The 13,550-nt window shown below is 38.2% G+C and overlaps 1 protein-coding gene across 4 annotated transcripts in view; it reads right to left on the bottom strand.

Annotated features, from left to right (window-relative positions):
- TJP2 (tight junction protein 2) overlaps positions 1 to 13,550 on the bottom strand; it is a 69,230-nt gene that overhangs the window by 12,559 nt on the left and 43,121 nt on the right. For all 4 annotated transcript variants that reach the window (XM_052775593.1, XM_052775590.1, XM_052775592.1 and 1 more), the window contains 11 exons: positions 12,952 to 13,005; positions 10,808 to 10,932; positions 8,360 to 8,462; positions 7,057 to 7,636; positions 5,503 to 5,606; positions 5,194 to 5,347; positions 4,037 to 4,145; positions 3,782 to 3,921; positions 3,201 to 3,267; positions 1,061 to 1,211; positions 178 to 286 (listed from right to left, as the gene is read on the bottom strand). In XM_052775593.1, coding sequence (XP_052631553.1) covers positions 178 to 286; positions 1,061 to 1,211; positions 3,201 to 3,267; positions 3,782 to 3,921; positions 4,037 to 4,145; positions 5,194 to 5,347; positions 5,503 to 5,606; positions 7,057 to 7,636; positions 8,360 to 8,462; positions 10,808 to 10,932; positions 12,952 to 12,996 — 1,687 coding nt within the window. In that variant the 5' untranslated portion in view covers positions 12,997 to 13,005. The remainder of the gene's footprint in view (positions 1 to 177; positions 287 to 1,060; positions 1,212 to 3,200; positions 3,268 to 3,781; positions 3,922 to 4,036; positions 4,146 to 5,193; positions 5,348 to 5,502; positions 5,607 to 7,056; positions 7,637 to 8,359; positions 8,463 to 10,807; positions 10,933 to 12,951; positions 13,006 to 13,550) is intronic.

Genomic DNA, 13,550 nt, shown 5'->3' with positions numbered 1-13,550 from the left:
CATGCACATCTGTATGACCCTCGTAGTATGGAATACAGCTATGTTCTAAACTACTGAAAAGGAGGGTAACTAAAATGCTACCAAGAATAAGCACAAGAAAGATTATTTGTGGTTTCACTGACAAAACAGAGCTTAAAAGCTTCATGAATATACACACGTTTTGTTCAAAGCACCTACCTTCATATTTGCTTTGAGCCAAAATTGTCACTGTTTCACCTTTGGGAATTTCTAAGAGATACAAAACAGCATCTTCCCGAACAATGCCTCTGAAGTCTTGAGTGTTCACCTATGTACCAAAAAACCCCAACTTTAAAAAAAAAGAAAATCAACACCTGAAAAATCAACAATAAAAGGAATAACCAAAGATTTTTCTTTAATCTAAAAAATCTCAAATATTCTCTTCACTTATTATACTTTTTTTTTTAAAGTCAATATGGATGTCTGTTGCCGTAAGGAGTATTTTATTCCAGCCATTAACAGTAATCTTTCTGAAATAACAAAGTCCTGAATGTGCACTGCTAGGTTGTTTCTTCTACTTCAACAGGCTCCAAAAGGCCTTGAAAATCAAGGCTATCACAAGAGAAAAGAGGCAGAAGAGAAAATTACATTAGCCTCCTATTCGAATTTTCAGAAAAAAAGGAGAATGTAAGAGGACAAAATGGCATAGATGATACAATTCAGAAACTGGAAAAATAAATCACTGTTACCCAAGGAAACTGGAGAAAGATGAAAGAAGAAAAATATGCTGGCCTCAATTTTTTTCCCCTCCAAGACTAGGAAGAAGCATTGTACAGAAAATTTATTCTCCCATCTTGGGGCATTTTTCTTGATTAGTATTTCTCCTGCCTACCTGTTCCACAGAATCTTAAACAAACTAAATTTTGATATACAATTCTCCTTCAAAAACTCATTTCAGTAAGATATCTCCACTACATATACACACTTCCAAAGCAGTAACTTGACTTCATGAGATCATAATTTCTTCCATATTTCCACTAAGAAGCAAACCAAAAAATACAAAAGTGATTTGCATTTCAGGGACACATACTTATACTCATACCTTAAGAATCTGATCTCCTTCCTGCAGTCCCTCCTGATCAGCTGAAGTGCCTTCTTGAATTCCAGCAATAAATATCCCTACATCATTTCCGCCAGCCAGTCGTAGACCCACGCTGTCCCCTTTCTTGAATCTCACCATTTTTGTATTAGGACTACAAGATTTAGAGGCAGAAAAAGGAATTAAGGGCAAAATGTTAGGCATATGACAATAACAGGATGTCAGGAGGAAAAAATTGCAACTCTTTCAACAAAATTGTATCAATAATATTCTTAGTCCCTTTCTTTCACTCTATAGGCTGTATTTACCCAGGTAACTCTTCAGTGAGGGAAGGAAACAGAGAATTTGCATTTTTCAGAGTGGAAACTGAACTAGGCAGAGTTACTAAGTGGCATACACAGACTTGACAGAGCAGGAAAACAGTTCCCTGTTCCTGAAGTCCCCAAATATTTCCCTACCTATTGGGCCCTCTCTCAGCTGAGCAGCTGAGCAGTTTTTTTGTAAAAATAGCCTGAGTTGTAAGTAATCATACTAATTGTTTTTTCCTCTATATGCTTCAGAGCTGTCATATGAATTAAATTTATATCTGTTTTCTTTGCTATTTAACATGTTTGTTAGACAGAAGTCTTCAAGCTTTCTTTTAATGAGAAATATTTCCAAGTATACTCTACCGGTATGTTAACAATCAGTCCTTTCATATTGCAGTGGGAGAGCCTACTGGACTAGGTTCAGCTTTTTTGCTGTCAGAAAAGCTGTATGCCTGAGTGACCTTCCAACAGAGAGGACAGTACTTATCTGTCAGCCTTTCTCAGTAATACCCTAAGCCTGTATTATAAACTCCCCTTCACCAAAATAATCACTTGATTAATTTGCACATCAATGACAACATATGCAGGGTCCAACCCAGAAAAGATCTGAGAAGAGAATAATCCATTTGAGAAAATACTCCAAGCTACAGAATATCTTCAAACCCTTATTTTCAGGCTTCTCCTTCCAATCTCAGTGCTCCTCTCCCTTCAATTTCTGTATTTGGAAACTCTCAAAAGAAAACACGTTAAGTTGATTTCCTATTAATACAGTTTGCAACTTTTAGTATCTTAACTGTTATTCGGAAGCAATATTTTGTTCATTTCTAAGCAGAGACTAGAACTGCAATATGGACTGCACGGGCTTGGATTTGAAGAAAAGATACAAATTTCTGAACTGAAGTTTTCAGCTTGTACAGAAACACACACATGTTTGGCCTTGTCTTGCAACAAGCTTGTTTACAAATTAAATAGAGGATGTTCTCTTTGTATCTTAATATTGCAGGGTAGGGGAAGGTTGTCTTTTGTGTGCATATAAAATAACGGAAGAGGTATAAAATACACTTCCACAGAATTGCACAGCTTAGAACGGCCCTCTGCTCAAAGCAGGTTGTTCAGGGCCTTGACCAGCTGTTTTTGAGTATCTCTGGTGGTGGAGATACCACAACCTTCGAGGGAAAGCTGTTCCAGTGGTTAACCACCCTCATAATAAGAAGTTTTTTTCTTTATGTCAAGTCAGAATTTCCTGCATTCCAGCCTGGGTCCCTTGCTGTTCATCCTACTACTGCACCCCTCTGAGAAGAGTATGGCTCTGTTTTGTCTACACCCACTACCCATTCGGTCATTGCATGACAGCAGTAAGATGTCCCGTCAGTCCTCTCTTCTCCAGGCTTAAAACCCCCCAGTTTTCTTGGTCTTTTCTTGTATGTCATATGCTGCAGGCACTGACTCCCTACACTTGCTCCAGTGTGTCAATGTCGCTCTTGTCCTGGGGAGCCCCCAAATGGACATAGTACTCCAAATACTATCTCAAAGTGCTAAATATAGCAGAATGAAAATATACCATTGTGTACATTCCCATGCAAGCTCAGAAGCAGAGGGTGTTCTATACCTTCCAGGTAGAAGGCAAGTCTGTACCTTCCAGGCAGATACTTCTAAAACTAAGTTCAACTCAGATATGGTCAGTTAAAGGTCATGTCATCTCTTCTTGGCATTAAGCTATAAAAGGAGTACCACTCCAAATGGGCAAAAAAACCCCAAACCCATGCAACCAAGAACCAGGTACAGGTCACTGGAAGAACATGGCGTGCAAAAGAACACAGCAAGTGCCACCTTACCCATATATTGCTTCATCTTCAGGGCTGGGTTTAAGAATCGTTCTTGTAACTGGTTTTGGTTGAGACACTATATGTAAAAAAAGCCAACAAAAGTTACTGAGCTATTAAAAAAGTTATAAATGGCAGCAATTTTAAGCTATCAGATAGCAATCAAACCCCTCCATGCCAAAGATTAATACAGATTTAAGCGTCAAGCATCTCTTTGACTAGAATTGATTTACTTCCCTTTTTTTTTTAATACTTGAAAAAGAACAAAATGGTCAAGGGAGGGATACACAACTCTTTCAGGTGAGCCAGATCAGACTTCAGGAATAGCTTCATTTGGCTGCTTAGGGCAATAGGCTACAGTAGATGCTCTAGGAGAGTACTTGCTTTTTGAGATGGTAATTCTAATAAGCAACTGCCTTCAAATAATCTCCAGTGTTTCTTCTCTCCCTGCACCACAAAGCAAAGACAGACCTCTTCTCCGTGTGTCAGGACGGGGTTGACATGAAGAGTATACTAGATATGTCAACATGATTGGGGGAGTAGAAATTCTGTGGCCAGAACAAAAAAAGCAACCAAAACCTTCAAACTCTGACCTGCTGGGTCATCTTGGTACTTCAGTTCTTTGTTTGTGTCTACAACAGTAACAGCAGGACTAACAATGTCACCAGTTGATTTGAATGGTGTAGGCATTGCTCCCATCCTGGACATCCTACTGGATGGATCATCTTTTGCACTAAAAGAAATAAAAAGAAAAAAAAAGTGTAGTGAAATCAGATAAGAATGCCATGTATTTTAAGAATTTCTTTGACAAGCATTAGAAAAATGGACTAGAAAAGACCATTTCTTACCTTGGTTTCTCCTTCAGCTTTTCATTGGATGAATGCGAATCTACATCAGAATGATGTAATCTGTCATCTTGAGGGGAGAATGATCTGTTTGACTCTATTTCAGAAATGTCTGTAAAGAGAGCAGCAAATCAAGAAATGCAGGATTTGTTTAAATTATCTGCACATCTGATCACCACATTTATTTACAAAGCTTTCACATATAAGATATGCTGAACCTTTAAGCCTACTCCTTTTCCAAGTTGGATTTGACTAGCATTCAAAAAGTGCTGCATGCCTTTTAGTGCTTCAACCCGCCCGGCCCCCTGAAAATATTTCAGGAAGGTTTCACACAACCTTTAGGAAACACGCTCACATCGCACAACTACTTTGAGCATACCATAGACTCATTAACAAGTGTTAGCAGCCTTTTATTTGAGGTCTCATAAAGGTTCCCAGACAGAAGACCACCTTCACATTAACAGTCCTCACATTGCTTTTCTGTGACAAAAGAAACAGAGTAGCCCTCAGACTTGAACTGTATCTCAGTCTTCACTGTAAAACCTACAAAAAGTTGCACCAACTATTCTGACATCAGAGAAGCAAATACCTTGCACTAAGTAATGTAACATCCTGCTCCCCCAAACATCCTGAGCCCTTCCCCAAGCAAGAGTATGTTTAGAGATATAGCTCATACACTGTGAGAGATCATTTGTACAGAATAGATACTGGAAATAGAAACCAGTTGTCCAGGGGGACTTAATTTCCTCTTGTCCTGATGTTTTTTCCCTCCTGTGGAATGCTGTCATGAACGTTAATGCCCTCAGAAGGAGAGCCCAGACCAATCCACCTGTTTTTAAAACTGAAGTCTTTTATTAAAGCAACTGACTTGCTTGTTCTGAGAAGTAAGATTGATTTTGCCAGACCAACATTGCTGCTTCTATCTCTGTCCCTGCCCAAAATGTAATTATGATTACTACAAATTTCTTCTTTCACTTAAAGGAAGTGGGCATGATGCTTAATTGGCTATTACTTAGGTTTGTTTGTGTTTGGGGTTGGGGGGGGGGTTGGTTGGTTGGTTGTTTAACAGAGACTAGTACCACTCTACCACAGCAAAACACTATAAGCTTCATTCTGTCCCTGCACAGAGTCCAGAACTTTTTATCCACATCAAAACTCACCATCCATTTCTGAGTCACTGTCATTCAAGGAAGGAATGTTGAGCAGTGTCTGCTTTCTGTCCCTGAGGACAACCAGCTGGAGCTTTCCCCGTGACTTCTCAATCAATTTTCGGGCATCACCTAAAGACATGTTCTCTGTCACCGTACCATTGATCTGGACAGAAAAAGGCAACAATAACACTACAAGTAAACAAATAAGTCCATATTGTGCTCAAGTTTAATAGTAAAATTGACTGTAACAGGACTTACTCCAGAGTAACCACTATAACAACTGCCTGCTGAACTGCTAGCAGTATAGCCAGAACAGACCTTGAGAATGATATCCCCTTCATGAAGGTTGCCATCTTTGGTTGCTAGGCCAGTACGGGTCATTTCTTTTATGAAGATCTGACTTCCAAGCCGGAGACCATATTCTGGAATCAGGGAAATAATCCACTGTAGCTTAGAAGGTGAGCGAGGATGCATTTTTTTAAAACCTCACAGTGTACATGCAGCACACCCCATTACGCCATGAGAAAAGAAAAAAAATGCAGACCTAGTAAACCCACTTAACCCTAGGCTAACTCTCCTATTTCTGTGCTGTCACCACAGTAAGAACAAACAGCAGTCCAAAACCCATCACCAATAGATGATTAGTCTGCACCTTCAGACACCTTCAGAAGGCAAAGCAATGCCTTCATTCTGCAGGTGCTTATTAACATGCTGGACTAGATTCTCTCTCTGTATCATATTTTGCATGGCATGGGGAGGGAAAAGGGTCAAAAAGCGCTAATAGAAGAGCTGGGGTTTTTTTACCAGTTGCTGCATGCTGACCCTGTCCTATCTGTGCCCCAGTGTCTCAGCTGTTTCAGGCAAAGGATTTTTTTCCCTTCTCCCCATCCTTATTTTCCTAGTTACTTGGATCAGTGTATTTGCTACTTAAAAAGAAAGGCAACACTCTTAATAAAACACACACATCCTAGAACAACAGAAAAGGAAAGAAACAGCTGTCTGCTTTTAAAAATCACATTTGAGCAAGTCTGCAAAGCATCCATATGAATGGCAGAAATTATTACGGAATTACTAGCTACATATAAAACTTAACAAAGACAACTTAAATTTCTCCTTATTTGTATACCTATCTGTATTATCTTTGCAACCGGAAACATTATGTGCAGGGGAAAAAAATGGAAGGAGGGAAAGGGAACCTTGCCAGAGTCAATGAAAAAAGAGGTTAGCTCCTGCATGCAAAGCTTACATGAGCAGAAAATTCCTACAAATTACCACATGGCAGATGAGAAAAAAAACAACCCACAAAATCCCCACAAACACCCCCCCCCCCAAAAAACCTAACAGAAAAGAATGCACAACCTCATCTCAGATATGCTTTATAGCACAAGAGTCTTTATTTCATAGCACACGAAAGATCAGGCTTTTGGCTTTCATTTACACACTTCAATACTCAGCAAGGAAAGGCTGTTTCAGCTGTTGCTATTTCAGTATTCTTTAACTACATTCTGAAGTATTCAGAACCAAACAATCCTTGGAACTAATTTAATTATACTGAAGGGAAGAAGTAAGAGCGCTATTAAAGGCAGAGTCTTTTCTTCATGCTTTGTAGCTGTGCCAAGTGTAATCTGAATCACGATCAGATCCATGTTTCCCACCAGAAACAGAAGAACGGGGCAGAGAAAATGGAAAACCAAAGGACACAGTGGCTTGAAAAAAGCACCCCAAACCAGAATGAAAGAACAACTTAAGTGATCAGTTAGAAAACTCAACATTTAAACTGTAAAAGCAGAGAATATTCAGCTTCTCTCCCTTCCCCAGCAAAATAACATGCTGTATTAAAAGTCAATTCCTCTCTTCCCCTACTATACCTACCTTCATTATGTCTGCCTTTTGTTAACAGAACACTGATTGGGCCACTCTCATCCTGCGGTCCTAGGTACTCATGCTGATGGTGTATTTCAGGCGAAGGACTTCGGGAGCGAAGCCTGTCCCGACTTCGACTCCTCACTTCCCTCGTGTATCTAGGATCAGGTTGAGATCCATGACTATAATTGGGTGGGCTGTAGTCTCCTCTGTAGTCCCGTTCATAGCCACCATCCCTGTCAATGCTCCTTCCCCTGCTCTGATCTCTTCTATAGTCTCGATCCAAGCTCCTGTCAATGCTCCTACCACGACTTTGATCACGGCTGTAGCTGCATTCCTTATCACGGTCTCTGCTTCGGTTACACCCTCTGTCTTGTTCATCTCTATAGCTCTGATCCAGGCTGTTTCCCCAGCTTTGGCTGCGCCCTCCATTACCAGTATGCCAGCTTCTGTCACTATAGCCACTTCGAGCACTTTTGCCATCAAATTCTGCATGGTCATCCATTACATCTAAAGATCTGTCCTCATAGTCAAGGGAGGGGCTTCTCTTCAATGCAGCAGCTTGCACTTTCCTTGGTCTTTTCACTACCTGTTCAGTGCAATACGAGACAAACAAAAAAAACCCTCCAATGGTGAGAATGTGAAATTCAACAGATGAATATTCTTTACACTTAAGAGGTTGGGGGGGTGGGGGGGAGGGGAGAACAATGTTTCATTTCTAAAACAGCCAGTATATTAGATTATTTAGATGTGCAGAAGAAATACTTACTAATTGGGAGGATAAAGAACAGTAGGAGAATTAAAGAAAATAAATCAGATCAGCAACCACATTCTTTTACCTCTGCAAGAGTATGAGTAATGAATACTTTTTTCCTTTTTCTAGATGACTTCTAAAAAAAGCGACAAGCACCCCAAAAGAGACAAGTTGCAGATGCTTCTCTCTCAACTAATGAAAGCCAATCTGGACAGCAACTCTTGGACAAAGTCTGTGTATGCAGGACATCATTTGCCTCACATAACACTAGTTTTTTCCAACTACCACTCATTACTCAGTAAAATTAAAGACTGAGGACCTACATTTTATTCTCAGTTTTTCAACATGATAACTTCATGACACCGTTGTTTAATTTCCATTTGTTTCACCTGTAGAAACTAAGTCTTTGCTTTGTTTTGTTTACTTTGTACATTCTATTGAGCAAAGGCTTGCTTTGCTTTATGCATTTATAGTACACTTCATAGAAGAAAACCAAAATCTTGACTGGTTACACAGGTACATACCACTGTAGAGTGAATAAATTTGTAATTTACTTACAATGGTGGCCACTTTTCCACTTTTCCTAAGCTGTTGGACTGCAAAAGAATGTGGAACATTTTCCATTGGTGTCCCGTTAACTATGACCACCCGGTCGTTTTCTCTGGAAAAGGGGGGAGGGAAAAAAAGAAGAAAAAAAAAAAAGGGGAGGGGGGAGGTTTAAGAGGAGTTTTCATGAAAACACCAGAACAAAATTTCTTTTTTTTCAGTGGCAACCTATGGATTTCATTCACTTTAACAGGGAGTTTTGCTTAAAAACTGTGTTTGTTATACAAACACTACAGTACCTGAATACTAGAAGAAGCTTTCAGTATGTTTAAAAATTAGACTTTGGGTTCCAGTGCGTATCTTTATACATGTACTATGTCCAGCTTAAGTGCCTTGCCATAATGTCAAAGAAGATTTTGTTTTTTTAAAGAGTATTTGTGATGACCATTAAAACTTTTATTCTTTTTTCTTTTGTTCTTTCAGAACTCCTGTCTTTCACACCTACTGCTAGATTTTTTTTTCACATGAACATAAGAATTTCAAGAGAGCTTCAAATTGTTGCAGCTGTAGCAGTATTCAGACAAATCTTGACAAGTACCACTCTAGTACGCTTTTCTGAAAGACTGGTATTCAGGTCCCATCTACTCTGAAGAAAAATGATTGGGAGGGAGAAAACCCAACCAAACTATAATAGACAAAACATCCTCCCTGCACTGAAACGCAGGCCAAAAGAGATTACTAACTTGTCCATTCAGATCTCCTGCATGTCAAATAGACCATTAAGACAACTCAAGTCACCCCAGGAGACAGCCCCATAACACAAGATTAATTAAAAACCATATCTTCCAGAAAGGCATTTCAGCACAAAAAGTGCAGGAGATTAAAAAAACAGAATCTACCACTCCTCATATTAGTTTATTCTGGTGACTACTCCATAGTACTAACCTTACAGTCAGAGCATTAGCTCAACCAATTACTGGTTACTGTGGCATTTTCTGCTAGGTAAAAGAAATCTTTAGTACCCGTTATTTTCTCTTCACTGTAATCAAGTCACAACACAACCTTCTTTTTAAATAAGAAGATTACATACTTTAAGCCTCTCTTTGTAAGGCACTTTCTCTAACTCCTGAATGATTTTTGTGCCTCTTTTCATACCCTTCCAATTCCTTTTACTGAATGAGTATGCCAGAACAGCATGGTATATTCCAGTAACAGCTTCATCCAGGCTTTATGTGAGAGTTAAAATAGCTATCTTCACAGTCCATACATCCAAAGATGGTGTCAAACTTAATGTTGTAATACTACATCAAGAGCTCCCATCTATTTATGCTCTCTCTACCCTAAAAAGGGTTGCAGGATTGTTAATTCCCCCACACTCTGAAGGTTAGGTCTATATTCCTCAGTTTGTTGAAGGAATGGCTTTGCATTTAATTTTCTTTAGAACGTGTTTTGTCTGAATGTGCCCAGATTGCTTGGTATTGCCTTCTCATCATCAATTTACCTGGGATCTTAGGTAGTTTGTGGACATGATTTTATCCCCAAGTCACAGGCAATTATGGAACAGGATGGATCGTAGTGGTGCTGTGCAGGGATCACTGCTATAAAATGAAGGTTTTGTATGTTTATGTTGAGAATAGTTTGTTACCTGCTTCACAATAATCCTTTTATCCAGTCCTTCAGTAACTACTCCCATGTCAGCCTTTTCATTACCTCACCAAAAATTAATGTTTGGCAAAATGGCCAGAATCTACTCTTTTGAATTAGTATTACTGCACAACTTCAGCATTCTTCCAGATTGTCTAGTCCTCATCAGGTATTCCAGGTCAAAGGATGAAAAATTGATTAGCAGTAGGCTAGAAACTGTTTATCTCAGCCTACAGATTTAAAATTACTTGTCCATTGTAGATGCTGCCTCACTAAGGGTGATGTTACCAGGAGGACTACAGAAACACTTTATTGCCATTTTTTTTTCTTTCAAATATAAAATAAATATTTAGCAAACACTTCTGTTTCTCTTCCTTCCCCCATTATTGCTCCTGACAGCTTAGGAGTAAAGACCCTTCTTTGGGCTCACTTAAGCCATTCTCTTGAAGACTGATCACTAAATGTGTTTCCTGGAGGAAGAACAAGAAGAGTGTTTTAAGACAGTAAGTATTTCTACTGTTTCTTTAAAAACAAATGTAATCTTAAGAGAAACATACTTAACTATAAAAGCTTTTCAACACTACTGAAATATAATTTCTTACAAAATAGCAAATAAAAACACCTCCAAGTGGAGGTTTTTTTGTTTTTTGGTTGTTGTTTTTTTAGTTTAAAACAGACATCTAGGTTTTCAAGAAGGCACCAAATCTTGAGTGGATTAAATCACCAGGATTTCAACCAAGCCTGTCTGATGGTTTTACATATTCTACATCCATGCCCCTCAAAATACATGAGACAAAAAAATAAGAAGTTGCTTACTGAAGTAATCCATCTGCTGGACCACCTGGGAGAACATCTGAAATGACTATTGATGTTTCACCATTTTCAAAGTGAGGGTTATCTCTGCCGCCAGAAACTGCAATCCCAAATCCTCGTTTTGAATCCTTTACAACAAAAACAAATACAATAAAACTCAATTCCATCCATAGGAATTTTGATAGGGAGAAAGAAGAGTAACATGAATGTTCCTGTGATGGCACTCTACCTAGGTATTATTTAAAATATGAGGGTTGCGTGCAGGTAGTTGCAGAAATACACGGATTTAAAAAGGAATGGGTTTACAAATCCGTGTAACAGGACATGTTCCCATGTTCCAAAACCTCGGTCTACAGCCTTGTGATGGTTAGTAATTAAGAAAAGGACTCACTAACTTAGCCTGCACTTTGCTCCACCATCCCACTAGTTGTTCATACCAAATTTATTGTTAGATAAATCTGTTTTGTTAGTGGTGCCTGGGAAACTGAAACAGCTTTTCCAGGATATCATCTTCATTATGATTGCTATCTAGTTTGTAATAACTACTTACTCCTCAATCAAATTAAATAAGATCATGGCTGATTACAAAAAGCAAGCAGTGAACTTGTGAATTCTCTATAATTATCCTCTCTCACAATCAACTATTTTAAATACGTAATTTCTATCAAACCTGTCATCATAGAAATATCAGATCCATGAAAGCCCTAAGATGGCATTCATAAAATCAGGGAAATACTTAATAGGGTGTGAAGGAAGCATGTCTGTAACACTAGACCTGACAACTGTTAGCGTAACTGAACTGCAGGCAAGAAGGTGTGCACAAACCCATACATTTTGTTAAACACACAGGTTTAATTTTATCAACTATTTAACATACACCTCCTATCACTATAAAATACAAATTATGCTACATTTAAATAAAATGTTTTAACACAGTGGCAAAGTAATACACCAAATTAAAGTGGTGCTTTTCTTTCAACTCAACACTTAGCGTGTGTAGTTTATCACATGCCAGCTTGTGTTTCACTAATGTCAATATTATGTGGTTACTACTTTGAGGAGGAAAAAAGCAATGTTTTTCTCAAAAAAAATTTTTTTTTAAACAGCACTTCACTTACTGTACCTTAGTTTTACAGGAGGCAGTCTGATGCTTCAAGCCAAAACAATACAGAATTCAAAATAATGGTAAAATTCATTGGTAGTGGCTGATACAAGCCCAATAGCCCTTTGCCACTTCAGTAGTATAAGCCTGTCTCTGAGGCAAAGAAGTAATGCTCATTTACACAATACTGAAGATCTGAAAAGTTGGAAATTACAGGAACTAAGGTCTGCTGCAACGTTTCTTCTGTCTACTTCTATAACCCAAAACCAATCCTTTCTCAACAATTCAGCACATAAAACAGGCTGTGTAGGAAAGATCATTATTTTACCTTGGGTCATCAAGTTGAGTTCATTGCAGAACATGTGAAAAAACATAAGCAGCGCAGTACAGGCTGCTCACTGAACCCAGATCATCAGCACAGCTGGGAAGACCACCGCCACCACCAAAGTGCATATCCTGCACCACGGTGTGGCACCCTAGCTGCTAGAGAACTCAGAAACAAGCAGTCTACTTTCTGTAACTCAAAAGGACCCTAAATAATGAGATATTCCTCTTTCCTTAGAAGAATTGTTAAAAGTGACATCTAGGGTCTATGTGTTTTAGAAATTTTGATTACAGTAGTTTTCCACTAGATTCTACACTGATATTAAACTATAAAAAACCCCAAAACATCAGTGTTCAGTGACTATTATAAAGCTTGGACATTTATCACAACTGCTTGACAGAACCATCAGCTTTGTTTTTAAGGTTATTCAATGATGAATTTAGCTATGTGGCTGGCATATAGTATATTATACTGTCATTACAAAGACAAACAGTAGCAAATAGAGCACTTAAATTGTTAATTTAATTCACTCTTAATGAATCACACTATTGTATGAGTAACTAGCAGTTAAGCTTTAAAACAAAAAACATATCTGATTTGGACAATGAATTAATCCTATTCTAGACTCAGATATGCTAATAACATCTATCATAAAGCATATTTAGACTAAACCAGTGCTTGAATATTTGAAAACTAAAAATATAACAGGCACTCACTCACCTTTTGTAAGGTCACAGTGTACTGTTCCCATATCAGCTCTTCCATGCCTGGGGCCTGTTACACACAGAAACCAATTAGTAAAACACAAAGCATACAACTGTCTAAATTAAACTGTGAAATACCCCATTAAAACATTAAAAATAATATGCATATTCTAATAATTTGGTAGTTAGTATGAAATGTATGTATTTCAATTAATGATGATTTTTCTTTTAAAAGGCAAAAAATATTAATTGGTCCGGTGTGGTAAAATCCCTTCACATTTCACCAATTTAACAGCTCACTCTAATTTTCTGGAAAAGTCTCATTCAGCAAAAGCATTTAATTCAGATCATACTAGCATTATATAGCCCTGATTCAAATAACACACAAAATACTTAAGGAAGACCTCTCCATTCCAGTATACTGTAAGATTAGCAATTGAAACCGAGGTTTTCAGAACAAACTAGCCTTCAGATCTTTTGCTTCTTGCTCATGTGGAGTTAACAAAATGTTTTGTCCACTATGAATTATGTAACTGAGTATTTAGGTTCCCCTCAAGAAATTAAATTTTACAGGAAAACACAGTGTATCACTATATAGCACTCGTGTATCCATTT

Source organism: Harpia harpyja, chromosome Z, assembly GCF_026419915.1.
Source record: "Harpia harpyja isolate bHarHar1 chromosome Z, bHarHar1 primary haplotype, whole genome shotgun sequence".
NCBI lineage: Eukaryota > Metazoa > Chordata > Aves > Accipitriformes > Accipitridae > Harpia > Harpia harpyja.
This window is presented reverse-complemented; position numbering and strand designations above follow the sequence as displayed.